Genomic DNA, 27,601 nt, shown 5'->3' with positions numbered 1-27,601 from the left:
AAATTCTCAACATTTCTTTACTAGTATCATACTTCACAAAACTTCATTGCTTAAATTGTGGCATCTTGATTCTTGGTCGTATGATCCTAGGTTGTGAATAAATAAATCCAACTTACTTCTTTCTATGAATTTCAGAGCATCTCCTGTTGTAGCTATTGGAATATAGTCCAATTTATAATGTGTAGATGTTGATATTTACAATGATTAAATTTACATTATATTTGGTGATACTAAACGATATTTCTGTCATGACTCCTTTAGAGTCTAGACCAAGATACTGTGCAACATATTATTTACAAAGTCAAATTCACTATGTTGCCTCTATGTTTGTGCTGTCAAATTCATTAGAAAAATATATAATTTCATGAAGTATGATGTGACTTTGAAAACAATCTCATATTCCTTTAAACTGTGAATGGGTATTGACATTTTAATCAAAGGTGCCAACTTGAATGTTATAATAATCATTGATGATGATGATGACAATGTTTATATTGAATTGATGATGATGATTTGTTTATGTTGAATTGATGATAATGATTATGTATTTTTAAATATAGAATCTAGATTCTAAAGACTAAAAGATGAATGATAATATGAAATATATATATATATATATATATGTTGTTTCCTTGTCGTATCATATCTAGATTTTTTGAAAATTTGCCGTACCCGTTTCAAACCTTGTATCTGTATCCGTTCTCGTATCTGTTTTAATGCAACTTAGGCATTAATTGAGGGGAGTTATATATGACATGATTGAGTCTCATGATTGAGAGACTTGAATTTCCTTTTACTAATAATATAATAATATCATAAAGAGGATAATAGTAATAATAATAATATTGATGATAAAGTTAAAAATTAAACAATTGAGATTTATTAAGGACAAGTTAAGTGATTTAACATTATATATATATATATATATATATATATATGTATGATTAAGAACTAATGGAGGGTGATTTACTAATTTTGGAAAGACATTGCTGCAAATATAGATCTGACTTTCTATTTTTAGAAAGTCACTTTAGAAAGTATTCAAGGAAATTCATACCATAACTGCCAATTTTCAACACTCCCTCTTACTTAGCTAGGGAGGAATCTCTTTCTAATACAAGGATCTCTGCTCTCCCTGCTTTGGAACAATGATGTTACAATCTAATGTAGAAAAATCATCATAGGGGAGATACATCCATCACCCTATACATGCTTGGGGGGATCCACTTGTCAACAAATGGCAAGGATCTTGCACATCCAAGGCTCATCACTGCTTGGGGGGATCCACTTGTCAACACATGACAAGTATCTCGCACATCTAAGGCTTATCATCCATGACCACCCTCTCTAGGAAGAGTCACATCTGTTAGTCCAAGTTGCTCGATGAAAACCAAGAACTTTCCTTTCGGCAAAGACTTGGTAAGAATGTTGACGATCTGGTTATCAATGGCTATATGATGGAGTCTTGCTGCTTTCCTTTGCACCATATCTTGGATATAGTGATATTTGATCTCAATGTGTTTGGACTTGTCATGGAACACAAGATTTTCAGCAAGTCATCGTCGTTGGGAATCTTTGTTTTAGAAGATTGGGCTTGTCCCAACACTCTGAAGTAAGACATATGGAAGACATTATGGATGCGATAGTTGTCTGGTAACTTCAACTAATAGGTTACTTGGGTGCCCTCCTCAAACATAAGGGGTCTGTCACCACAACACGGAGTCAAACCTTGACCCTTGACAAGAATGGGTAAACCCTTAGGAATAAAATTCTTGGAATGATTATATAAGACTAGTTTTGTTTGATGTTATATAACATCTCCACTTTTGAGGTGTAAATAGAGCATTCTATAAATACAATATCGTGGACCAAATGATATTCATTTAAGAGATTTGGAACTATCATATGTCCAAGGTTCGATATGGAAATCATTTTCGAAGTTTTCCTTTGATTGTTTCAAAAGAAAATTCAAAATACCTTGACCTTTTTACTAATTTTTTATTGATTTGAAAAGGCCCATAGAATTTTGGAGTCGGTTTGTTTTTTCCATGTTGTTTAGGTGATAAATGACTTAAGACCTATGTTGCAGGAAACGTGGGGGCGAGGTCCGTTTCCGGCAGGAAACTGGGACGAAACGCGGAAACGCGTTTGGTCCGGCCGTGAAACGCGTTTTTGGCCGTACTGCCACGTTTCCCAAAATGGAAACGTGGCCAGTACAGCCGGAAATGCGTTTCACTGCCGTACAACCCACGTTTCCCAAATTACTTGTGTTTTTTTTATTTATTTATATTTTAATTTGTTTCTAAATTTTTTTTAGGTTGTCTAGTGAGTTCTAGAAGCCTGTCTAAACTTATAAGAGAGAAGTTTGTCTCATTCTCTCATCACACTATTCAGCAAGTCGTTTCTCTTGGAGACTGGCAGTTGTTTCAGCTAGGGTGTTTTGAGCAGTGAGCAAAGTAGATTTCAGCAGCAGGAGAAAGAGATTTCAGCAACAAGAGAAAGAGATTTCAGCAGCAGCAGATTTGGCTTAGCTATAGCCATATTTCTCTTCTTTTTTCTGGCATTTTGGGGTAGTTTCAGCCACAAAAAATTAATTTGGGTAAGCCACATTCATTTTGTTAGTTTTTTCTTTACTATTTCTTCAATTTTTCTAGGGTTTATGCAACCAGAGATTTAAAAAACGTTTTTTATTTATAGATTTGTTTTTTAAATTTATTTTGGCAGCAGATTTGGCTCAGCTACAGCCATATTTCTCCTCTTTTCTGGCATTTTAGGGTAGTTTCAGCCACAGAAAATTAATTTGGGTAAGCCACATTCATTTTGTTAGTTTTTTCTTACTATTTCTTCAATTTTTCTAGGGTTTATGAAGCCAGAAATATGAAAAACGTTTTTTATTTATAGATTTGTTTTTTAAATTTATTTTTGCAGCAATGGCTTTCAGCCAAAATGCAGCGACAAGTTCAAGCCCTAGGGCCAACCCAAGGGCTGAATATTATCCTCTTTGGAGGCATGTGACAAAGCTTCAAAGATGTGGAGGTGGTGGCTCATGGGAATGGCGATGCAATGTTTGAAATAATACGTACAAGGGCTCCTACCCAAGAGTGAAGGCACATCTATTGCATGGAGGAGGATAGGGGGTTTCAGGTTGCACAAAAACAACAGATCCATTGGCAAGGAGGGCATATCAAAGAGAGCAAGATGAGGCAGATGGTACTAAGAGAAGGCATGATGACCTTACTCAAGCTCCATCTAACATTGAGCCAAGGATTGTAGCTGAAGCAAGAAAGAGGAGAGCTGGTCACACTCAACAACATGAACAACCAGCACCCAAAAATACCAGAGGACTAGGGGCATCCCCTTCAGTTCAGGATAACAGAATTGCTAGATTGGTGAATGTGCAAGCAAGAGAAGAAACTGATTCCAGAGTGGCTAGGTGCATTTATGCATGTGGTATCCCATTCAATGTTGTTCGCTCTCCTTACTGGCAAGATATGATAAGGGCAGTTAACAAAGCTCCTCAAGGGTACAAGGGCCCCAACTATGAGAAAGTCAGAACCCAGCTTCTTAAAAATGAGAAGGACCTTGTGGAGGAAATTTTAGCTCCAATTCGTTCTTCCTGGAGTAGCTCTGGGGTTACCATAGTCTCAGATGGTTGGACAGATATAAGGCACAGACCATTGATAAATATCATTGTCACTTCCCCCAAAGGAGCAGTGTTTATCAAGGCAGAAGACTGCTCAGGAGAGGTGAAAGATGCATAGTTCATTGCTGATGTTATTATAAAAGCTATTGAACAAATAGGGCCTAACAAGGTGGTGCAAGTTATCACGGATAATGCACCAGTTTGCAAAGCTGCAGGTTTAATTATTGAGGGGAGGTATGACCACATCTTTTGGACACCATGCATTGTCCATAATCTGAATCTGATCTTAGAGGAGATTGACAACAAAGTTTCCTGGATAAAGGAACTCACAGGGGAAGCAAGGGAGATTATCAAATTCATCACCAACCACCACCAGTCTCAGGCCATATTTCGAGAGTACTCCAAATTGGAGTTGTTAAAAGTTGCTGAGACAAGATATGCCTCAAACTTCGTGATGTTGTGCCGCCTTGTTGAGGTTAAGCATGCATTAGTTTCTATGGTGGTGAGTCAACTTTGGATTGAGTGGAGACAAGCAGATTCAGAGCGGGGATCTATGGTGCGTAGATTGTGCCTTGATGAGGATTGGTGGAGCAAGGTAGATTTCTTGCTAAAGTTCACAACCCCTGCATTTGAGCTTCTCCGGAGTGCTGACACTGACCAACCTTTCTTGGGAGAGGTATATGATGGCATGGATTCCATGGTTGAGAAAACTATGGAAATCATTTCGTAAGAGTCTCCGCAACTTTTGTTTGTTGATGATCATTTTGCTGGTTTGATCAAGAAAATCATTGTTGATAGGTGGAACAATTTCAATACTCCATTGCACACTTTAGCACATGCTTTGAACCCCAAATTTTATGATGAGGAGCTTATTGCTCAAAGCAATGGGAAGAGGAAGGCACCCCATAAGGATAGAGAGGTGGCTAATGGGGTGAAAAAGGTCCTTATGAGAATAGATGATTATGCAGATATATCAGCTTTGGAGGAGAGAAGCACCATGAATCCAGTTAGTTGGTGGATTTGTCAACGAGCAAATGGTGTACATTTGCAAAACCTTGCCATTCGTATTCTTTCACAAGTGGCAAGCTCTTCATCAGTAGAAAGGAATTGGAGCACTTATGGTTTTATTCATTCTGTGAAGCGCAATAGGTTGGGCTCACAGAAAGCAGGGGATCTTGTTTATGTGCACTCCAACCTTCGCCTTGCATCTCGTAGGGGTCCAGAATACAACAGTGGTCCTTCTAAAGAATGGGATGTGGATGCAGAAAATCCTGATTTAGAGCTCTCTCTTGCTGCCCTGAATATTGAGGCCGAATCTGGAAGTGGAATTGGTGTATCATCTTCTTCAGCACCACCATCCAATGTTGAGCATTGTGCTGCTTCTATTTTTGATGAGGATTGTTATGATGAGGATTAGTCTTTTGTCTCTATAGTTCTTGTAGCCTTATAGTCTTTGTTGTACTTGCAGCCTCATATACTAATATAAATAAAGGCCGATTTTGAGATTTTGCCCTTGGATATATAATAAAGGTTGCTTTTGGATTTTCCTATATTTTTATTTTCATTATGTGATCATTCATGACTCATGAGTAAATGTGATGTAAAGTTAATCTTAATGTTTAAATGTAATAAATTATAATGTATCATTAATGCTTTATGATTGCACATATATATAATAATTTTTAAATATTTTTAATATATATATATATATATATATATATATATATATATATATATATTCGCGTTTCCCCGTTTCCTAAATTTGGGGAGGTCGCGTTTCGTATCGCTTCCCGTTTCGGAAACTCGTTTCCGTTTCCCCGTTTCGTGCAACTTAGCTTAAGACTAGAGTCTTACAAACACCAAGTTGCATGGAGTTTATTCATGGTTTCCTGGAAGGTGACAAGGCCATTGGTTAACCTAAAATCACCTTAAATTCGTAGTGACCTTCATGAGTTATGAAAGAAACTATTGCCATGTATTCTAGCCTTACTCGGATTTGATAATAACTTGACCTTAGATTTAATTTCGAGAAATATTTTTGTTCCATGGCGCTTGTCCAACATTTTATCTATAAATGGGATAGGAAACTTGTTTTTTTATAGTTATCTTGTTTAGGCCTCAATAATCTATCCATAATCTGAAAGGTTCATCCTTTTTTTGAACCAACACAATTGGGGTTGCATCTGGGCTCCTGCTTCTTGTAATAACTTCACACCTTAATATATCTTGAATTAATCTTTCTATTTTTGTTTTATGGTGGTGAGATTATTGATATGTTTTGATATTTATTGGTGCTGTGTTTGGTTTAACTTTGATTATACATTTTATCTTTCTTTCTAGAGGCAAATTCATAGGTAAGTCTTGGAATACCTTGTTGTATGTGTGGATTAATACTTTAATCTTTCGATGTTGCGAATGCACTATTTTTGGTGCTACTATCTCTATTTGATGGGATTGTGTGATGTAGATTGGTGCCTATTTTCTAATTAGTTTCATCATTCGCTGAGAAGATACAATTTGAGTTGGTGGAAGCTGGAATCTGAACAATTTTTATTTCTTCTCATTTGAATTTGATAATAGGTTTCTCTGATTTGCAACCATTGAATTCACCATACGATGTCTACTCCTTCTAGCGGCATGGTGTGGAATCTAGATTGTAGTTTGTAATCTTCTACTTGCAGCTTCACTTTGTGGCACTTTCCGACTCCATCAATTCATTTTCCATCTGCTACCAACACTCTTATGTTTGTGGTTAGATATACGAATAGATTTAGTGTTTTTGCGACATTTATATCTATGAAATTATGTGTGCTTCCTGTGACTTTTTTTTTTTTGGTTTACATGCCCTCTTAGTTTCAATGCTTGGGGTTGCACTATTCTTGTTATTGAAACAAGCGATATCTTGGGCATGGCCTACTAGATGTGTCAGGTTTTACCTTTGCTTCACACATACATAGCTTTTTGTTGTTGCATTTGTGTTTGGGTGTCCACAATACGTACATTTGTTGACCCATTTCTTGTTGGAGCCTTGGTGCTAATTATGTTCTTCTCTTAAGGGAGGAAGTATATACCTCTGAGACTTGTCTATGGGTTAATTTTTTGACCTTTCATTTGAGTATTTGCTTGATTGTTCCAGACTTGTAAAAGCTTGTTAAATTGTTCTTTTGTTTGATCAATTTTGTTGTGTGGATGGCATCCTCAATTGGTTTAGGATCCATAGCTTTATTTAACCACATATATAATTATACATTTTTAGCAATTGTTTGTTTGTGAATCCATTTTGTCTAGATGCCAAAACTTCCCATTCGTGTATAAAATTGTTTATGTTTCCCTTCGTTTAAGATGTACAAATTTGTTGTATAAATCATCGTCTTCTTCGTCATGAAACCTTTTTAATAAGGCAGTGGTAAAGCTTTGCCAGTGAAAGGAACAAACATTACATTTTTTTAATCCATCATAGGAACTAGTCATAAGCTTCCCCTTCTAAATTATTGGAATTTGTCAGTGTCTTTTCTCTTTCATGGTTTGATTCAAAAATCCCTTCCATTTCATTGACCTAGACAATTGCTTCTCCATGGTTCTTACCGTCATACTTTGATAATTCTTTCTTAATTCGTTGATGATTTCTATTTGGAATTCTTGTGAGATATTGATTGTCTGAAAAATTACATGAGGTGGTTATTGATGTTCTTGTTCACTTGTATTTTATGGACTTGGTGTTGGCCTTTGATAAACTAAGGTTTGCGCCATTAATGTATTTATGTTCTCAGTTAGTTGATTAATTTTCTTGTCATGGTAGTTAAGCGTCCTGATAGTTCATCCTTATCTTTGTTCCTCATTCTTAATGCAATTTTCCATCAATCTTTGGAGTGTGCAAGTAGATTATCAATTCTGTTTATCTATTGATTGATTCATTTTCTCTATTAACACCTTTTGTCTTTCCCTGAACTTTGTTTGCGTCTTTTCAACATTGCTAAGACAATATCTTACACTATTGGCTTCATCTCTGTATTGATTAAGTTTTGCAAGAATTTCTTAGTTGTGAACTATTTTTTCTCGCAAAACTTATTTCAATTTTTTTCCTTTATATATTATGTTTCATTTTTTTCCTCTTTTTAAACTTTTATTTCTATTTTTTTTTAATTAATTGATTAATTTTGATGAAGTCACTATTGCCTCAAAATCTAGTAGGCCTTGTGAGACTCCTCACAAGGCAATAACTAGACTAAGGGACAACAATGAGGTGGATGCCTTAGCACTCCACCTACTCTTTAGTGGAAGTTCATCACAAGGGAGCCTTCCCATTATAGATCACCTAAAGGCATTCTAGGTTGATAGGATCAAAGTGATATTTAAAGACTTGGTCAAGGTACTTCTCACTTAGAACAAGGCACAATTGTTTGTAATAAGGAACAATGTACCTATGAATAAGTCTAGGAAATAGGGCTTGAAGCCTATGTTTTCAAGGTATAACTCAATATTGATATATCTTGGCATGCAAGCACATGCAAAAGTTTTTCTTTAAAAGATATGATCAATCAAAGGAGTGACACACCTTCAAATAGTTCTAAGTTGAAGCGTTGTATAGGATTAGAATTTTGTAAGGCCTTAAATTACCTAGGGTTGATGACATTAGCCTTAACGAGGCATTTTTTATGATGCAATATGCTAGATTTTGAGTTTTTTAGGTCAACCAAGGTGGGACAGTGCCAAATCATCTCCAATGTTCGAGTACCTCAAGCCCTAGTTAAATTCAGTCTTAGCCATAGCCCTGGTCCTAGCGGCTTTCCTTGAAGGGTTGAAAATAGAGAAAGAGGGAAAAGTTAAAATATTAGCTTTTGATCATCAAGAGGGTTGCCAATGCCTTTTCCCTTCTTGGGTGATGGAGTCTTGCTAATTTTAACCATGGAAATGTCAAATCTTTGAAGGGAGTAAGGGGGAAAACCCTAGTTTTCACTTCCTAACCCTAGCTATCATTTTATGAGGGGAGAAATTCACTTAAAAAAGGCTCTCTAGGAGGTTTTCTAGGGAGTTCAAGGATACAAGATTAAAACATGCAATAATTACCAAGAATTTCATGTAAACATATGCATTTAGACAAGGAAAATAGAAACCCTAGCAATATTCTATTACATGCAATAACCATTAAAGATATTCAACAAAAATACTCACAATATATCCAAGAACATCTCTTATTTCACTCCCAAAATGAAGTCTCTGTGACAAAAACTAGTCTCCAATAGCCAATATCCACATAAGATCGCATCTCCATAAGTAGCAAAGTACAAGGGGCAAGTCGAGTCTATTCTAGAGAGGCCAAATTCGACAAATGTGATGATGAACAAATGATAGAGGTGATCCTCTACTTATATGAGGTCTATCACCTCTAATTAATGACTAAAATCCCCTGCAGAAGTTTGATTTTTTGAGTAGGCAAAGTAAAATTGAGTTACAAGCCAAGCCACTAGCTCAACAACAAAATATGCCAATAGAAGCTCTCACGTGTGAGCTATAAGCCTCCAAAAGGGATGACGTCATGCCCTTCGAGGGCTCCAAATGCTCAATAAATGCAGTGGAAGGGCTACAATTCTCTCCAAGCATCATGATCATCCTCCATTTGAGGAAAAATCCTCAAATCAAGCCTCAAAGCATCTCCATGTGTGGAGATCCATCTATGGGCGTCCTATGTCATTTTCATGGGTACCAAGTAGACAACGTGGTGCTCTCTCTTGCTCTCTAGTGTTGGGGTTCCATTAGGTGCAATAAGCCCTCCTCAATCATCATGGGTGATGACCATCCTCATCTGGGCTCTAGATCAAAGCATGTCCATGAAGTAGTGTCAAGGCCAGCCTAGGGGCATGTTGGATCCATTGGTACATCATCAAGAATCCTCCATGCCAAGCAAGAGAGCCTCAATGTTCTAGCTTCTAAGGTGCTCTCGGGCAAGGTTACTTGGGAGCGGGAGCGGGAATGGGGAGCAACAATTTCAAAAGCTCCCGGTTCGGGAGCGAATCTTTATATAATATATATTTTTATATATTTTGATGCATATATGTCAACAAAAGCATGCAAAATGTGAATTAGATATAAAAAACATAAAAACATTGATTGAACCATATAACATCAATCATCTAGAAGTTATAATCTTCATCAACCACGTCCACAAGTTAGTAACATACAACATATCGAGTCTCATGATTCATCAATCTTAAAGTTTCAAGCTTTCAAAATTCAATACATAACATTTATCATCATTGATCACCAAAATTATATAAAAATTCTGACATGAAATGAAATGAAATGTTATAAAATGAAATGAAATGAAACAACTTTCAACTTTCAGGAAACATCATATTCATAATTCATTACCATGAGTTTTAATTGTCAACTTCAAACTTCAAACTTAAATTGTGATATATTGTTTACAAAAAATATCATAATAAATATGAAAGAGTCAACAGTTATAAAAACTACTAGAAATTAGAAAAGACAAGTAAATCTATTATCTATTGCTAATGCTTGGGCGTCTTGCTCCACGAGAAATGTCTAATTTTTGAGTCTTGTTGGAAAATCAGGATCTTTGTCATTAATATCACCCTCTAAGAATTAATATCTAAAGGTATATTTGTAATTACCTTTGGATTTGTATAGGGATCTTTGTCATTAATATCACCCTCTAAGCATTAACATACAATAGAAAAAGCATAGCATGTCAAGTCAAGATTTTGTTTGAGTGATGGGTACATTTTTAGTAAGGTCATGATAGAGGAGTTCGACAACCAATGTCACTAACATCAAGGTACATAGAGGGATTGGTGCTCTTGATTAAATATCGGTTCCATACCCTAGTACATGACAAAATCCAATGGAAACTTTGCAATCCCCCAATATTGAAACACTGAGAAGTCTACTAGATTTTGAATGAGATCTAAAATTCTACTTTCTCCATATGAAATCCAATGAAGTCGGAACCACTCTCAAACATCCTGAGTCATTTCATGGTAATGCTAAAAATTTAAGTAAAATGATGAAATGAAGATTAAAGAGAATGTCACTTTTACTTTAAGAATCTAACATTACCATGAATCACATATCAATACTAGGGCCACAGGCTTGATCGTTAGGCTTCCCCACTCAAAAATTATTGTTTCTTTGAAAAAAAATTGCGTTTGGAATGTTTTTTCAAAAAAATCTAGGATCGCTCCCTACTGGAGCAATTTTGGGAGTGGGTTCGAGGGGAGGGGGAGTGGAGCTCCTCCCCCGCAACCTTGCTCTCGGGTATCCATCAATAGCTCAGGTTATCAAAGTGCCCAATGCTTAGCTATAAAGGGGCACTGCTGCATTTGCTAGATCAGATGCTCTTTGAGAGTGTTATATGGCTTGAACATCATGTGGAGTAGGGTGCCATCAAGGCTTCTGTTGCTCTAGAACATTAGGCAAAACCATCTCAAACTCAAATGAATGCAACCATTCATTAGAGACCAAGATCATAAATGCATCTAAGTGTTTTAAATTTGGAATACCAGCTAAATTTATTTTCTTACTACAATTTATTTTATCCCCAACAATTTATTTATTCACATAAATAAACATTGAATTACTAAAAAATAAAATCACTAGTATTTTTAACTTCTTGAAATAAATATATGTAGCGGAATATAAATCAGAGAGATCAATCACACATTGCAAAAATAATTCACCTAGAGCAATTCTTTGTCATTTATTAATCTGGAAAATCTGGGCTTTTCGATCCACAAAGGTTCAAGGAGAAATACAATATCTGGAACTTGTAACTCGGCTCCCATAGAATGAATTCGGTCTAAGGAATTCGACCTCTAAGAAATCAACCTCTGGAAGAATTCGACCTGGAGAAATCAACCCAAATTCTTTGTCAACAAAATCGACGTACACCCTCCTCGCATGCCACTACTACGCACTAGGGAAAACTCGACCGTCCAACAATTTGGTTTCTTCCAGATCAAATCGATCTCCCTCAAACAACTTGGCCTTGCAATCTCCTCCATTCAACTTCCTGGATTCGTCCTTTATCCACTCACACTTGTCTATCTCTATGTCCCAGTCCATTGAGCCACTTGCACTAGAGAAAATCGCCCTCTCTTCGTGATGACTCGCTCACTTGTGTTCTATATGTCTTCACCTCTTCGCTAGGATTCCTTTATAATCTTCAGTAAGCCCAAATCCCTAACCCTCATCTCCATTCTAGAACATCTAGGAGATTAGTGGCCGAGATTATTTCTAAGTCACTTAAATAATTAAATTATTATATCCTTAGAAAATGACTTAATAGCCCACAATAATTAATCGACTTTAATTATTATACTTTTCCTAAGTTAAACTTAGGAAAGACATAAATCACTTACTCCACCAAACAAGCACCCAGAAGAGGTAATACATCATCTTCCACATGCTAAGACACCAAGCCTATGCAAAAGACCTTCCAAAGCTACCACTCACTTCAACAAAGTGAACCATACCTAGTGTTAAGGGCATATTAATACTTCAATCTAGGATCACCTTCAAATATCTAACTAGACCAAATCCCATAAAAGTGTTGCTAGTCCCTACCTTTGTAGGGTTAGTTAAGTACTCAACCCCATTAGGTGCTTTCCAACCACCAAGGGGAGGTGGATTTCCAAGGTCAACCCTTCACTCCATAGGTGTTAATGAAAGTAGGTGGCAATGGAGGGGAGGAGGTGGCATTTCCAAGGTCAACCCTTTTAGTCTATAGGTGTTAGTGAAAGTAGGTGGCAATGGAGGGGAGGGATTTCGTGGTTGAGTGCCATGGTTAGGGGACCAATTAATGAGAGTCCACATCTCTATTATATAGATGTAAAGGAGGGAGCAATCATGGAGGCATGAGTTATCCCTCTCAACTTGCCTTTTTTGCCTCTTTGGTGTGCCTTTTACTTTCTTTTTGATAATGATTTTAATTAGTTGCATAGCTCAAGGATCAAAGCTTGCTCCTTATGTGTAGCATTTGTTTTACTGCTTAAGATGAGATGGTTTGTTGCTCATCACGGTTGGGACATGCAAGGGTTCCTTTTGATGGATGGAGTATGAAGTGCTTAGTAACCAAGTGATGGCTAATGAGGGGGGTGGAGCTCATGCTATGTTTTTTCCTATGTTAGCAGGATTCGGATACGAATACGGATCTGGATCTGGATCCGCTAGTTTTTTGAAAATCCAGGATCCGGATACGACAAGGATACATCACGTACAAAAAAATAAAATATAATAATATTTTTAAAATTTTGAAAAACACTTTAGAGTTCAAAAGTCAAATACTCCATGAAACCATCAAACACTTTTAGAACTGAAGCCATTAGATATATTATAAATATGAAGACTAAAACACTAAAATGATGCAGCATCCCTCATACAAAGTAACAAAAAGGATCATAATATCATAAATGATAATAGTAAATATATTTACATATCCTCAAATGGATCTATATCTTCTGCATATTGCAACTCTACATCATGAATAGATGATGGGGGTCCTGGAATGTAGGAAGTTGCATCAATAGGTTTGACTGGTGGTGGAACAATATCCTCAAGTAGGTTGAGGTGAGTCATGGCATTTAGTGTCAGGTTCAGGTCAAAGATCTCAGGCTCCACATCCCACATCCTGCTCAGACATTTTTTATACTCTGGTTGAACATGTGATAGAAGACGGAGGTTGGAATGAACATAAACAAGATCCTCAGCCTTTGCCGCTCCCACCTATTTCGCTTCACTGAATGGATGAAGCCATATGTACTCCAATTCCTCTCAACTGATTTGAACTAGCAACCTGTGATAATAACCTGGTTGCTAGAGTCGAGAGATGAATGCTATCCCCACCATGGAAGCCCCACCAAGTAATAGGATCAAGATGCCCTCGATTGTCCATAGCTACTGGATCTGAAAAGCTATCAGTAGACTGTACAAACCTTCCAAATTCTTGGTGGACTTCCATTGCAACTCCTATATCTCTATAAATTTTCCTCAAAGCTGTCTTGGGTCCTTGTACCACTTCAAAATCCTTGTTTGGCGCTGTTCTACCAAGTAAAGACAAAATTTTGGAATGATAGTATTTAGGGTGCAATGCATATGCTAGAATGTGTAATGGTGTGGTCATTTTGTTCCACCTTTATGTAACTATGTCCTTCACTAAATGATAGAATGTTTCATAAGGGTCAGTCTCACTTGCCTTGATAATTTCCCTTATCTTTTCCAACATACTATCAATGTTTTCATAAACTTCCCCCAAGCAAGGTGTATTTGTATCAAATGCCCTGATTAAGGTCAAGATTGGTTCAGTGAACGATAGAAGGTATTGGACTTTGTCCCACCATGCATCATCAAGAATGATGGACTTGATTTTTTGCCCTCTATCAGAAGTGGAAATCCTCTATGATTTCCCAAAGAGGGTTAATGACCATTGTTTGTAATGCTTGTCTCACCTCCCCAAGTCTCTTTATGAGAAGAGTGTGGGAGGCAAAACGAGTTTCAACAACTTATAAGTTTTAAAAAGTCAAATCTCAAATAAGAAATCATATATAAATTTGTAATTAAAAGAATTTCCAATACAAATAATATTGATTAAAAAAAAATACCGTCAGTAGCTCCAACTTTGCAAAACCTCTATATATGGCATGGGATATTAAATGATTGGTTATGAACATTTGAGTTTCCTTTGTTGCTACATATATTTCATTAATCCACTCAATCTCACCAATCTTGGCAAGCATAAGGTTCAATGAATGTACTGCACATGGAGTCCAAAAGATGTGATCATATCGACCCTCCACAATCAAACCTGCAACTTTACAAACCTATGCATTGTCCGTAATGACTTGTACAACATTATGTGGCCCCCCACTTTCTATTGCATCAATAAGAATTGTGGATATGAAAATCTTTCTTTATTCCACTGCAATCAACAACCTTCAAAAACATTGCCCCTTGGGGGCATATTGCAACAACATTAATTAATGGACGGTTTCTTTGGTCTCTCCATCCATTAGAAATGATGGATACCCCTGTTTCTGCCCATGTATCTGGATTGCCTGTAGCTGTCTATCCACGAATTGTCTCTCTGATGCCAATAAAGTAGTGCAGACCTTTTCATATTTAGGGCTTTTGTATCCTTTTGGTGCTTCATTAACTGTCTTAATCATTTGTTGCCAATAGGGGAATGCACCAAATTGAATGCTAGCCCATTTGCATAGATGAAATGAGCTACACTTTCATTGGCTATGTCTCTACCTTGATTATTGAAAGCTGCTTTAAGAAGGCCTAGAGTGGGCCTTTTATTAGTTGTGGTAGTAGGCCTAGATGGCAATGAAGGCCTAGTTGTAGAGCTTTGCACATGGTGTTTTTCCTTAGCATGCTTCCTATCAGCAGCTTCTTGCAAAGATGCATAGAATTTTATTTTTCCAGGAATCAAACATTTTCCAGGTTTGCCATTTGCATCTTTTGGCCCGGTGCATACTTGTATCCTTGTGTTAGTTTGACCAGTGAGATGGGCCTTCCCTTTAGTATATGAGCCATTTTTTATATCTTGGCATTCATTGCACTTCTATTTAAATGAACCACCTCTGAGATTTTTCCAATAATCTCCACACACTGCCCTAGAGGAGATTTTGGGTCTGTCTTGATAATTTCCCCTTCACTTTGCTCATGTTGTGATGGTTCCATAATGGTCTATAGGTTACCTTACTCAGTATTGCATATAAAATTCAAATTATAATATATTAAAATTTAATAATTATCAATACACAATTAAATAATAGCAAAACCCATGACCAAGTGGAATAACAAAAACTAAAATAAGACAACATTAATTTTAGAATGCCAACAGTGCCAACTTGCTAAGGACAACAACTACAAGAAAGAAAGGTTATAATAAAGGGGAAAACGTTGGGAATGGAAAAGATTCAAACATAAACTTATATGATTATATCATATAATCATACCTTATCAAATTAATTAAGTGGAAAATGAAATTACATATGGGATTAAAAAAGGGGGTCTGATTAAAAAAGATATTGAGAGGTGATTTCTGGGATAAGAGCATATTGGCTTGCAACTTATTAATAAACCGTGACTGAAAACAAAAGATCCGCCACTGAAAACAAGCAAACTGATGGAACCCAAAAACTACATACAAAGGCCAGATCAAGCCCTCAACTACCAAAAAATTTAAAAACAATTGTCATCATCACTGTGGGCTGATAAGACACACGAGATCTAAATTACTTTAAACTATGGACCATTTCTATTGCCAAAAGAATGCCACACCATAAATCTTTTGGAATGCCATGCCATAAATCATGAGAGACAAGCACGAATTTAAACCATTAAATTTAATTTAAACCTATGGACCATTTTATCTATCGTGTAATGCTTGTCTTAAAAAATTGCGGCGGTGGTGACTCAAGGGCGGAAAGATTTCAGCCGAATAGACAAATTGAAATGGCTGTTTAATAAAAAATACCTTGCGGTGACTTGGTCCAGCTGATGTGAATATGGCTGTTTAATAAAAAATACCTTGCGGTGACTTGGTCCAGCTGATGTGAATACCGACAAACGTTGAAACTTGAACGTGAACAGTGAAAACTGGATAACGACAAACCCTGGGACCTGAAGAAATGAATAGCGCTAAACGCTGTCTGTTCTGTTCCGCCTGTTGGGTGCACTGCTGACAAAGAGGGACCACACTAACTTTAACTAAAGTCAAAAACGAAAACCCTAAACTCCAAGCATACATTTTAATTTTAACTTTTTTCGGGTTCCGGCTTTTGGACAAAAGTTCTGTGGGTTTCGGCTTTTCAATAGGGATGCGTTTCTGGCGAGGAGGATCTGTTACCAAAAATTAAAGATCTGCCACCTCTCGTTTTTTGCATGTATTCCTGCGGATCCGGATCAGATCTGAGGATACGCGATCTTGGCCCCTCTGCTGCAGGATCCGGTAACATAGGTTTTTGCCCACATGCTAACTTATGTCCTGGCCATCTTATGCTTTTGCATCAACCTCCAGGGAAAAATGTTTGTCACCCTGACTCAAGGATGTGGATAAGAGTGTGCCAAATGCCAATGAACCAATGAAAGTTAAGCCTGAAGAAAGGGGAAGATATTGAAGGGAATAATGTGACGTGGAGAATGCTAAGTATGGAAAAAGAAAACGTACATGCTACTTAAACCCTAGTTTTCCAAGTAGTGCCCACCCCATAACACGTGGAAAATGGAGGAGATTGAACCCTGAAGACATGACATACCACCATGCAAATCCATGTAATAAAAGGGGTTCTCTATGAAATTCATTCGTATAGCCTCTTATAGCATGATACAGTCATGATAGTCATCTCTAGCACTAGGGTATTCTCGCTGTGAGATATGATATCACCAAACTCTCAACCATCATCCATGAGGCAAGAATTCTTGGGATATATGCATAGCATCTATTGATACAAAAATATCCCACTGTGCAATCATCACAGCTGAGACACATCCACTATACCAAGAGAAATCATCTTGCTGTAAAATTTGTGATCAATCTCATCCCACCATATCCTCTGAATAATCAATATGAAGTTCTCATATCAGGTACCAACTAGAACAACATGCCATTGGAATTCTAGTGCTCATACTGGAGACTAGGAAATAAACATAAATCTCTGCACTGCCACTTCCTTGTAGACAGTGCAATACTCATTACTGTAGTAAATAATTACATTACTATGAAAGTATTTGAATTGCCATGTTGGTAATGCCAGGGGGATTGTTTGCTTCCATAAAAGTATCCCCAATCTGTCCTCAAGGCTGTGAAAATTTCAAGCTGTAGGTGTCTAATGTCCATATGATCTCAATCAGAAAGTAAATTGTTGACCTTAATTAATGCCAAAATTAAATTTCAGGCCATAACATCAATCACATAATAGCTAGAAATTAAATAGCAGAAGCATAAAAGTTAATTTCACACAAACACAAGTAATTACTCTTGCAAGCCAGCTTTTCATTCATTTGAAAAACTTAAAGGGAATTCTCAAGCTGCCCATAAAATATCATACATAGATACTAAAAATAACCATGAACTTGAATGGAAAAAAATGTTGAGAGAGTACGACTATTGTAGATTGTACTTGTCTATACAAATTGTAGGAATGGCTGTACAATTTGTCCATACATCTGCTGCAGGCTATATGACTTTTCTGTACAAATTGTATGAATGCCTGTACGATTTGTTTGTATGACTGTATGGGTTTGTTCCAATGTACATATATTTACTGTAGCCTGTTAAATGCTGCATAGATTCACATTACCTGGATCTTGCTCTCTCTGCCACTCTCTCAGTTGCTAAACTTTCTCAACTGCCCATGTGTGTTAAAACCGGCTACCATGCCCTATCTTTATACTTTTAGTGGAGAATCTATTTATAAGATTACTATTTGTGTAATTCATGCATTAGATACATCATTAGACTCAATTGCGAAATATAAGACCTCAACTTTTGGACTAAAATCACAAAGTAGAATTACTTTTTGAAAGTAATTTTTGAAAACATCTCAAACTACTACTTCTATGTTCATAGTGAACTTGGAATTACTTTTTGAAAATATCTCAATCTACTTCTCATAGGTTCACGTTGAACTTGTGTTGAAGTTCTTGTTCAAGCTATAATTCTGAATTCTCTCTCTTAGTGAGAAAGAAATTTCGCACAATCCAAGTCTGTTGTTGAATACCTCAAGCTTCCCTTTTGCCAAGGGCTTGGTTAGAATATTAACTACCTGCTAATTTGTGGGAATATGCTCGATCTTCTCCACGCCATTTTGTTAATTTTAGATAACAATGGTATGTTCTATGCTTTAACAAAATTTACTTCAATGATCCTTTAGCATCCCAATGACAATTTCCAATTATCTTCAGTAGCAATCACATTAACGTATGCACATTGACAGTAAATGCAGATAGAACATAAAAACATATGCAGAAGACAAGCCAAGACAAGGGGACACAAGATGTGGCAGATGCCAAGGACAAACTCCAATGTGGGGAAACCCTTTGATCAATTCTTCTTATTATTCTTCAATAGTTCAGTAGAGAGAGAGAGTACAAATATCAGAAATACATGCCCAAAACAATCCTGCCAAATCAACAGTCAAATCGGCAGTCAATGCAGCCCTATCCAGAAAGTCAACAGTGGTCAAATCTGCCCCAAAAGGTCCTCCAAGCAGCTCGGTCAACAGCAGAAGAATGCAGCCTGCAAAGGGAGTCAAAGTCAACCCAAAACCTGCTCTGTCAGCCATCACTTGTAGAAGAGAGGGGCCGTGCCCAAGCTGAGTTCGCAGGAGAGAGAGGCCAAGTCTTTAGGGCCAAGTTCTCTGTTAGAGGAGAGGCAGTGTTTTGGTCCGAGTTCGCTGAAGAGAAAGGGGCTGTACGCTGCAGATGGAGAGGCTGTTTGTTGGGTGTTATTGTGTAGAGGAGAGGGGTTGTTTTCAAGGGCTGTTCTTGGCTATAAATTATCTGGAACTGTTGCTGTAATATTTTCCTGATTTATTCTTTGATGCTTAATAAAATATCTCTTTGCTGGTTTTTCCCCACATTGGGGTTTTCCAAGGTAAAAGCTGTGAAAAAGTTTATATGCTTGGATTTATGGCATGAATTTCTATTCTCTATTTAAATATTTTTTAATTCACTCTTATTCTCTAATTCTTCTTTTTGTTTTTAAATGAAATGAAATTAAAAGTTTAATTTTTAATTTATATAAGTTTTTAATTAAAATAAAAGTTTAATTTTTACTATTTGTGTCTTTAAAATCTTCATTTTAGGACCTTTTACCCTGCTCAAACATATCTTTAATAATTTCTTCTCATATAACTCTTGACCGATTCCTTCCCCCCTTTGGTTTTTCTTTCTTTTTTTCAATAAATTTGATTCATTTTTAATAATTAATTCAATTATTTCATAATGGCTAATTTCCTCATTCTATTTATTCTCCTCGTTTTATGAATTTTAATTCTCTATTTAAATAGTTTTAATTCACTATTATTTTCTAATTCTTCTTTTTAAATTAAGTTAAAAGTTTAATTTTTAATCTGTACAAGTTTCTTTTTAAATTAAATCAAAAAGTTTAATTTTTAATATTTACAAATCTCTTTAAAAATCTTAATTTTAGGACCTTTTACTCCACCCTATGATATTTTTAATATTTTCTTCTCCTAGAACTCTTGACCTATCCCTTCCCCCCCTTCCTTTGGTTTGTTCCCATTTTTTCAAGAAATTTGATTCATTTTTAATTATCTTTTGAAATTTTTTAATAACGGCTAATTTCCTCCCCATTCTATTTATTTTCTTCGTGTCACCCTTCAAAGATTTTATGTCCTTGATGATGGGTGGAGTACCCACTCAAATGTTGGACAAACTAAATTAAAAAATACTGTTCTTTTCCAAAAATTCTTCTTAAAATTAATGGTAATGTTAAATTCTCAAGTAAAAGAAATGTCACTCTTATTTAAATTTTTAACATCACCATTAATTTTTTCAAGATGTTTGAGAGTGTTTCCAACCTCATTGGTCGTCATATCGAGAAAGTAGAATTTCCCACCCTATTCATAATTCAGCAGACTTAACAGTTTTAAGAATTTCAGGATAATTTTCATTAGATTCTATCATGTATGAAGGTATGGAATTGGTAGTTAATCAAAAGAACCAAGCCCTTTATGTACTTCGATGTTAATGATATTCCCTTTTGGACTCCTCTTCAATAAAAGATCCTAGATGGCTAGTCTAGTATTCATGGGCTTGAGGAATTCCTTCTTTGAGAGAGGTCTGTACATGGATCCAAAAAATATGCTTGTATCTACTGTGAACTAGTAACTACACACTGTTCTTGCATCTTTCACAGCTCGCATGACATTGACAGGCCTAATCTCCTGTATAGAATCTGGAAGAAGCTCAAATTGGATGTGGTATCTTTGTGCTTTCTAGAGAAATCAATAGCAGCCACACTATAGGTGTAACTTGATGTTTATTCATACTTTCCTTGTTTTATACTTGTGAAGGGCTACAAGCTCAAGCTTGATGCTTAACATATTGTGGGACAGAAAGGCAGAGATATGCCTTGGAATTTGAGCAAGGTGGTAATTGAATCTATTTATGCCATCACTACACTCATTTTTGCAAATTTTATACAGCAGCTTCAGTGTATCAGGAATCTTGTGACAATAAACCATGCAAAGTTGTCCCCCGGCATTATTAAGGTTTGGCTCTTTTTGCTGCTCTTAGGATTTATGGCAATTTTGGATTTGTGGTCTGCTTCTGTTTGGAATTTCTGAACTGTGTATTAGTCCATCTTAGGGCTGTTATGAACACTAACAGCCTTCAAGTGCTTGAAAATAATTTAACAGCCAAAAAAATTTAAATAAGCAGCCTAAACAAACCTTAAAACAGTATATATCACCTAAAAATTGAGATTCTAACGTCCAAAACTTTAACAACATTAAGAATGGATAAAATCTGCTTGGAAGCGTACCTTTTGGGCTTGGAAACATGCTGTAGCAGTAGAATGTGAAAAGCGCTATTTAACTTATACACTGTCAAAGAAGAAAGCCCGACAAACTGCATCTGTTATGATGCCCTAGTTACTTTGGTGTGCTGTCGTAGAGTCCTCTTGGTGTGCTGTCTTCAAGTCATCTTGGTATGCTGAAGAAGAGACACAGCAAGACAAAATTTGCAAGGAATGACTGTCAGAGGGTTTCTGGGTTTATATAGACAGCCTGGTGAGTCAAACTCTGGTTGACTGAGTTTGAATGGTGAGTCAAACTAGTTGACCAGACTCAGAATCGGTTGACTGGAGTCAAACTCAGTCAATGCAATTTTAGCTTGCCAAAGTTTTAAACCTGCTTGTTTTATAGCCGAGCGAAGTCATATTTGTGAGCCTGGTACCACTGCTCAAACTTTGTACTAGTTTCATTAGGTAAAGAGGCTCTGTGAACAGTGATCTGGGATATGTTCACCCAAGCAGAATTTTACAAAGCCAGATTAATGCAGCAGTGGTCAAATGATTCAGAATTACCAGACTCAGAATCGGTTGACTGGAGTCAAACTCAGTCAATGCAATTTTAGCTTGCCAAAGTTTTAAACCTGCTTGTTTTATAGCCGGGCGAAGTCATACTTGTGAGGCTGGTACCACTGCTCAAACTTTGTACTAGTTTCATTAGGTAAAGAGGCTCTGTGAACAGTGATCTGGGATATGTTCACCCAAGCAGAATTTTACAAAGCCAGATTAATGCAGTAGTGGTCAAATGATTCAGAATTATGCATGTCTACCGGTAAGTTTTGTATACTAGCTAGTTTCTTATGTGCAGCTAGAGTGGGCCTAATAGTAAGAGGTCACAGGTTCAAATTCAGAGGTGGGTACAGCATGTATACCTCCATAGACTTTAGCAGTCAAATTGCTGTGGGAAGGCAAGTCCCTTGTCCCCCAAACAAGGGAGTCTCATACACCAATTTGGTATTTGGCTTGGGTGTGACCTTAAAATTAGATTATTATTTTATTATAATAAAATAAATAATATCAGTGATTAAGTGAAACAGAAATCGAAGTATTTTGAATTATAAGAAAAACCTGATACTACTTCTGTTCAATGAAGATAAAACAAGAAACAATTGATCTAAAGGAAGCTTAAAATGAATGGGTGATGAGGCCATACATGGACACTGCTAAAAAGCAGATCCATGGAAGGGTACATATTACGCTTGGAAACACACTGTAACGGTAGAATATGAGAAGCACTAGTTGTCTTATGTACTGTGAAAAAAGTAACCCCTGCAATCTGCCTCTGTTATGTTGCCGTAGGAAATCGTAGATACCCTTGTTATTTCAGTGTGCTGCCCTAGTGTCCTCTCAGTTTGCTTTTCGTGAATCATCCTGGTATTCTGTCATCACCGAAGTGATAGGAGACCAGGACATGGACATGTAGGACATGCATATATGAGTATCTAACATGGGACATGTTCACCCCCAGTATAGGACATGAGGGGTGGGGATGTGCACACACCAAAATAAATTAGTAGTTACTAATACTACATCAGTGATGATCAAATACAAAATGTTGAAATGTGTCTCATACTCATTTTTTTGGTTAACCACAGTCTAAGTAGGACTTTAAATGTTCCTACTATTCATGTAGTACCAACACTATTCACGTTATTAAAGTGTAGCGGTTGAAACACTAGCAATGTGTCTACTATTCATATGGTACCAACACTATTCACATCATTAAAGTGTATTAGTTGAAACACTAGCAATAGGATCATTCACTTTGCTGAAGTAATCCAACAATGAAAACTCATCTTTGGTGGAGGAAACATACTACAATATATATAGACACAGGATTATAGTTTCTAAACTTTAAATGCCAATAATATCAAAGGCAGCTGTAAGTTATTAAGTATTCAAACTTAAAAAATAAACAGCAAGCATAGCCAATAAATGAATTGTAGCTAAGAAACTCTAGCAGACAAAAGAAGCCGAACGAAGCAAGGTTTCTAGACATTTCAGAAGAATAATGACTTGAAGGGGTTACTGAGTAGAACATAATACAGGGTTTTCAAGCCTAATCAGGTGGATCTCAAGCTGCGACTGGGCTTATCTTCTCAAGTGGCACAACTTTTAAGGAACCCTTCTAAAGATCCAAATCTGTCAATAAAGAGCAAAAGTTGAAAGAGCTCAAACCCCTTCGTAAACTGTAATCATAAGAACAAATGATTTTTCCTTCTTAAAAATACACTCATTTCAGACCCTGGTACTCATTGTTTTCCAGTTTGTGAATTTTCGAATTATATGAAAATATCAAATGATTGTTAAAAATTTGTCAGAATAATACTATTTTTAACTGCAAAGAAGTGTATTAAATATATTTTTCTCTTGTACGTGCCCATGTCCAACACATTGGGACAGTTGTAGGGCACATGTCGCACATGCATCATACACGTCTTAGCCTGACTCATGCCCGACATGTGGGATATGGACATGCAGGCCCTAGGGAGGTAAGTCCTGTTTTTTAAGTGGTTGCATTCATTGAAGGAGAGAAATGCATCAAGAAAAATGTTAGGAAAAATGACTTTGACTGTGTTGATGTGAGTGGTAGCATTGTAAGGTCTTCTACATCAGGTTGGTGTCTTAGCATGTGGAAGACATTATTTGCCGCTTCTAGTGATTTATGTTTTATTTCCTAAGTCTAACTTAGGAAAAGTACAATAATTAAAGTAAATTAATTATTGTGGACTATCGAGTTATTTTCCGAGAATAAATAATTTACTCATTCAAGTGACTTGGAAATAATTTCAACTGTTGATCTCCAAGATGGTTCTAGAAAGGAGGTTGGGGTTAGGGATTTGGACTCAATGAAGATTATAAAGGGAGCCTAGCGAGGAGTTGAAAACACAGGATGGAGAGCACAGTTGTGTGAGCGAGTCACGAAGAAAGAGCGATTTTCTCTGAAGTGCGAGTCGCTCAGTGGACTAGTAAGAAGGAGAAGTGTGTGTGGGTTTGTGCGAATCCAAAGAGGCCGAGTAAGAGAAGATTGCAGGGCAGAGTTGCCGGAGAGAGATTGTATTTTATTTGGAGGAGGCTGAGTTGCTAGAGTTCTGGATTTTTCCTAGTGCGCATAAGTGGCAGGGCACAGATTGAGTTGCTGGAGGGCACAAATCCAGTTGTTGGAGGCTGTGTTCTTCATGCTGATTTCATCCGGAGGTAGAGTTCCTTGAGGCCAATTTACTTGGGCCGTATTCATTTTGAGGGACCCAAGTTGCAGGTTCCAGATTGTATTTTTTGTTGTATCTCCGTGGGTCAAAAAAACCTGATTTTCCAGATAATGAAATGATGGAGAATTGATTGTGGGTTACTTAATTTTGCAATGTGTGATAATCTCACTGGTTTATTTCCGCTTCGTATTTTTTTAATTCTAGAAGTTAAAAATACCAGTGATTTTATTTTTTGGCAAATCCATGTTTATTTGCCATTGTAAAATAACTCTGGCTGGTATTAGAAATTTAACAGGCAGAGGGTTTCTGGGCTTTTATAGACAGCGGGTGAGTTAAACTTGGGTTGTTTGAGTTTGACTAGTGAATATTTGTGAGTCAAACTAGGTTGACCTGAGTCAGACTTAGTTGACTATAGTCAAAGTCAGGTGACCAGAGCTACTTTCCATTGACCCAAGCCAAACTCGGCCAACCCGAGTTTGTCTCGCCATAGTTTTAAACCTGCTTTGTTATGGGGCTGAGCCAAGCCATACTTGTGACACTGGTTACACTGCTCAAATCTTGTACCACTGGTTTCATTAACTAAAGAGATTATAAATGATGAACTGACATGTATTCGGCTAAGTTAAGTTTTACCAAGGTTGCGGGGGAGTGGCCCCCCCCCCTCACTCCCGCTCCCAATTTGCGCTCCGAGCGGGAGCAGCTCCAGAGCGCCTCGGGAGTGCGCTAAAAAAAACGCTCCATGCCTTTTTGGGAGCATTTAGCCTTTTTTGCAATTTTTTTTTTTTGCAGTAATGTTCCAAATGCAATTTTTTTTCAAAGAAACAAATAAGTTTTGAGTGGGGCAGCTTAATGATCAAGCCTATGGCCCTAGTATTGATATGCAATTCATGGTAATGTTAAATTCTTAAATTTTTAACATGACCATGGAATGACTCGGGATGTTTGAGAGTGGTTCCGACCTCATTGGATTTCATCTGGAGAAAGTAGAATTTTAGATTTCATTCAAAATCCAGCAGACTTGTCAGTTTTTCAGGATTTCAGGGTTGGGGGATTGCAATGTTTCCATTGAATTTTGTCATTATGAGGGTATGGAACTTGTATTTAATCAAGCGCACCAATCCTTCTATATACCTTGATGTTAGTGACATTGGTTGTCGAACTCCTCTATCATGACCCTCCTATCTTCTATCTTATGTTAATGCTTAGAAGGTGATATTAATGACAAAGATCCCTATACAGATACAAAGATAATGACAAAGATATCTCTTGATATTAATGCTTAGATGGTGATATCAATGACAAAGATCCTGATTTTCCAACAAGACTAAAAAATTAGACATTTCTCGTGGTGGCAAGAGGCCTAAGCATAAGCAATAGATAATAGATTTACTTGTCTTTCTAGTTTCTAGTAGTTTTTATAACTATTGACTCTTTCATATTTATTATGATATTTTTTTAAACAATTGTAAGTTTGAAGTTGGCAATTATAATGAATTATGAATATGATGCTTCATGAAAGTTGAAAGTTGTTTCATTTCATTTCATTTCATGTTAGATATTATTTGTTGTAATGGTTACACTTAGCTTACAAGTACAACTTTGGCGATCAATGATGATAAATGTTATATATTGAATTTTGAAAGCTTGAAACTTTAAGATTGATGAATCATGAGACTCAATATGTTGTATGTTACTATGTTACTAACTTGTGGACGTGGTTAATGAAGATTATAACTTCTAGATGATTGTTGTTATATGGTTCAAACTATCTTTTTTTATGTTTTTTTCATCATTCTACATGTTTTTGTTGACATATGTATCAAAATATAAAATATATATATATATATATATATATATATAAAAAACGCTCCGGGATTCACTCCCAGAGCGGGAGATTCTGAAAATGTCGCTCCCGCACCCGTTCCCAAGTGACACTGAGTTCTACAAAGCCAAGATAATGCCAGTAGTGATCAAATGATTTTAAAGCTTTTATTTTGTTTTCATCTTGTTTTTCATGTGTTCAATTACTAAATAATTCACGTTATTGAATAAATGAAGCAGAAAATCAAATTATTTTAGATTATTAAAAAAACCTTATATGTCACGTACACATTTTTTCTAATCTTTCTTATTTTCCATGTAGATAAAACTGGGAACGCTTGATCAAAAAGAAGCTCAAAGTGAATGGGTGATTAGGCCATACATGAACACTGCTAAAAAGCAGAAGATTCTTGGAGATTAAGGCATATCTGTGCACTTCTATAATTGAAAACCCTTTCATCTTTCAATCTACATCTTGCCAGAATTGTTTAGCAGGAAATTTTGAGCAAGCTGTGTTTTTCCCTGTTTGGTTATTTGTTCCTCCTGTAATTTCTCAGAACTGTGTTTTTGGAAGCTGGGTTATTTTAATTTTGGTCAAATGAACTTATGATTTAAGTGCAAATATGGCGCATCTTTTATTCGGATATTGAGTGGTAATAAACATTGATGTGGCAAGGAGGTATTATCAATGTTGTATTACTGTATCGACAAAGGCAATTATAAAGTACCTGTGCAAAGAAAGCAAGTCAATTACATTGTGAAACAAGTAGTGGTAGAACTCAGCGAATGAGTGCATAGGTTATCATATACAGTGGCTCAAAGACGCTGGGTTCAGAATTTTGCTAACCTGTCAAATGTTTGTGATTCCCAGGATAAATGTTAAATTGTATTCGATGTTTCTCACGTCTTTTACAATGCATGCAACTTGCGCAGCTACTAGCTTATTTGATGTTCAATTTCTGTGTGTATCAGCTTCTTAGAAACTCTTGAAAAATTATAAATATATTTTGTAAAGTTCCTTTAATAACTCATTCTTTGGAAAATTTTGTGGATGGTTAGGGTTTCACTAATAGGAGCTAACTGATAATGCATCGGTAACGTATAATGGAAAAGAAAAATATTACATTTATTTCAATGCCAAAGGTGAAGCAAAATAACTGCGACACTTAAAAAATATTTAATAGAGTTTTAGCCCCTGGATTCCAGCAGTGTGAATGAGCTTTTATAAAGTTCAATTTTCCTGCCCTCTTTTGCGTGGTGGAAATCTGGTAATTGTGAATAACTGATGCCTGTGCACATGATGAAACTCCTCAATCTTTATACTCCAGTGGGACAGGGAGGTGTGTCTAGAGTTTGATGCTCCAC

General features: G+C 36.5%; 1 protein-coding gene across 1 annotated transcript in view; it reads left to right on the top strand.

The window, feature by feature from the left end:
• The window catches only part of IMP4 (Ribosomal RNA processing Brix domain protein), a 156,885-nt gene extending 129,749 nt beyond the window's left edge, over positions 1 to 27,136 (top strand). The window contains exon 9 of the mRNA XM_089372137.1: positions 26,559 to 27,136. Coding sequence (XP_089228263.1) covers positions 26,559 to 26,657 — 99 coding nt within the window. The 3' untranslated portion in view covers positions 26,658 to 27,136. The remainder of the gene's footprint in view (positions 1 to 26,558) is intronic.
• The last annotated feature ends 465 nt before the right edge of the window (positions 27,137 to 27,601 follow it).

The sequence above is a fragment of the Pinus tabuliformis genome, chromosome 8 (genome assembly GCF_031772625.1).
Source record: "Pinus tabuliformis cultivar Carrire ecotype Pingquan chromosome 8, CPIR1, whole genome shotgun sequence".
In the NCBI taxonomy this organism is placed as follows: domain Eukaryota; kingdom Viridiplantae; phylum Streptophyta; class Pinopsida; order Pinales; family Pinaceae; genus Pinus; species Pinus tabuliformis.
The sequence above is the reverse complement of the archived record's forward strand: the minus strand, read 5'-3'. Positions and strand labels throughout refer to the sequence as shown.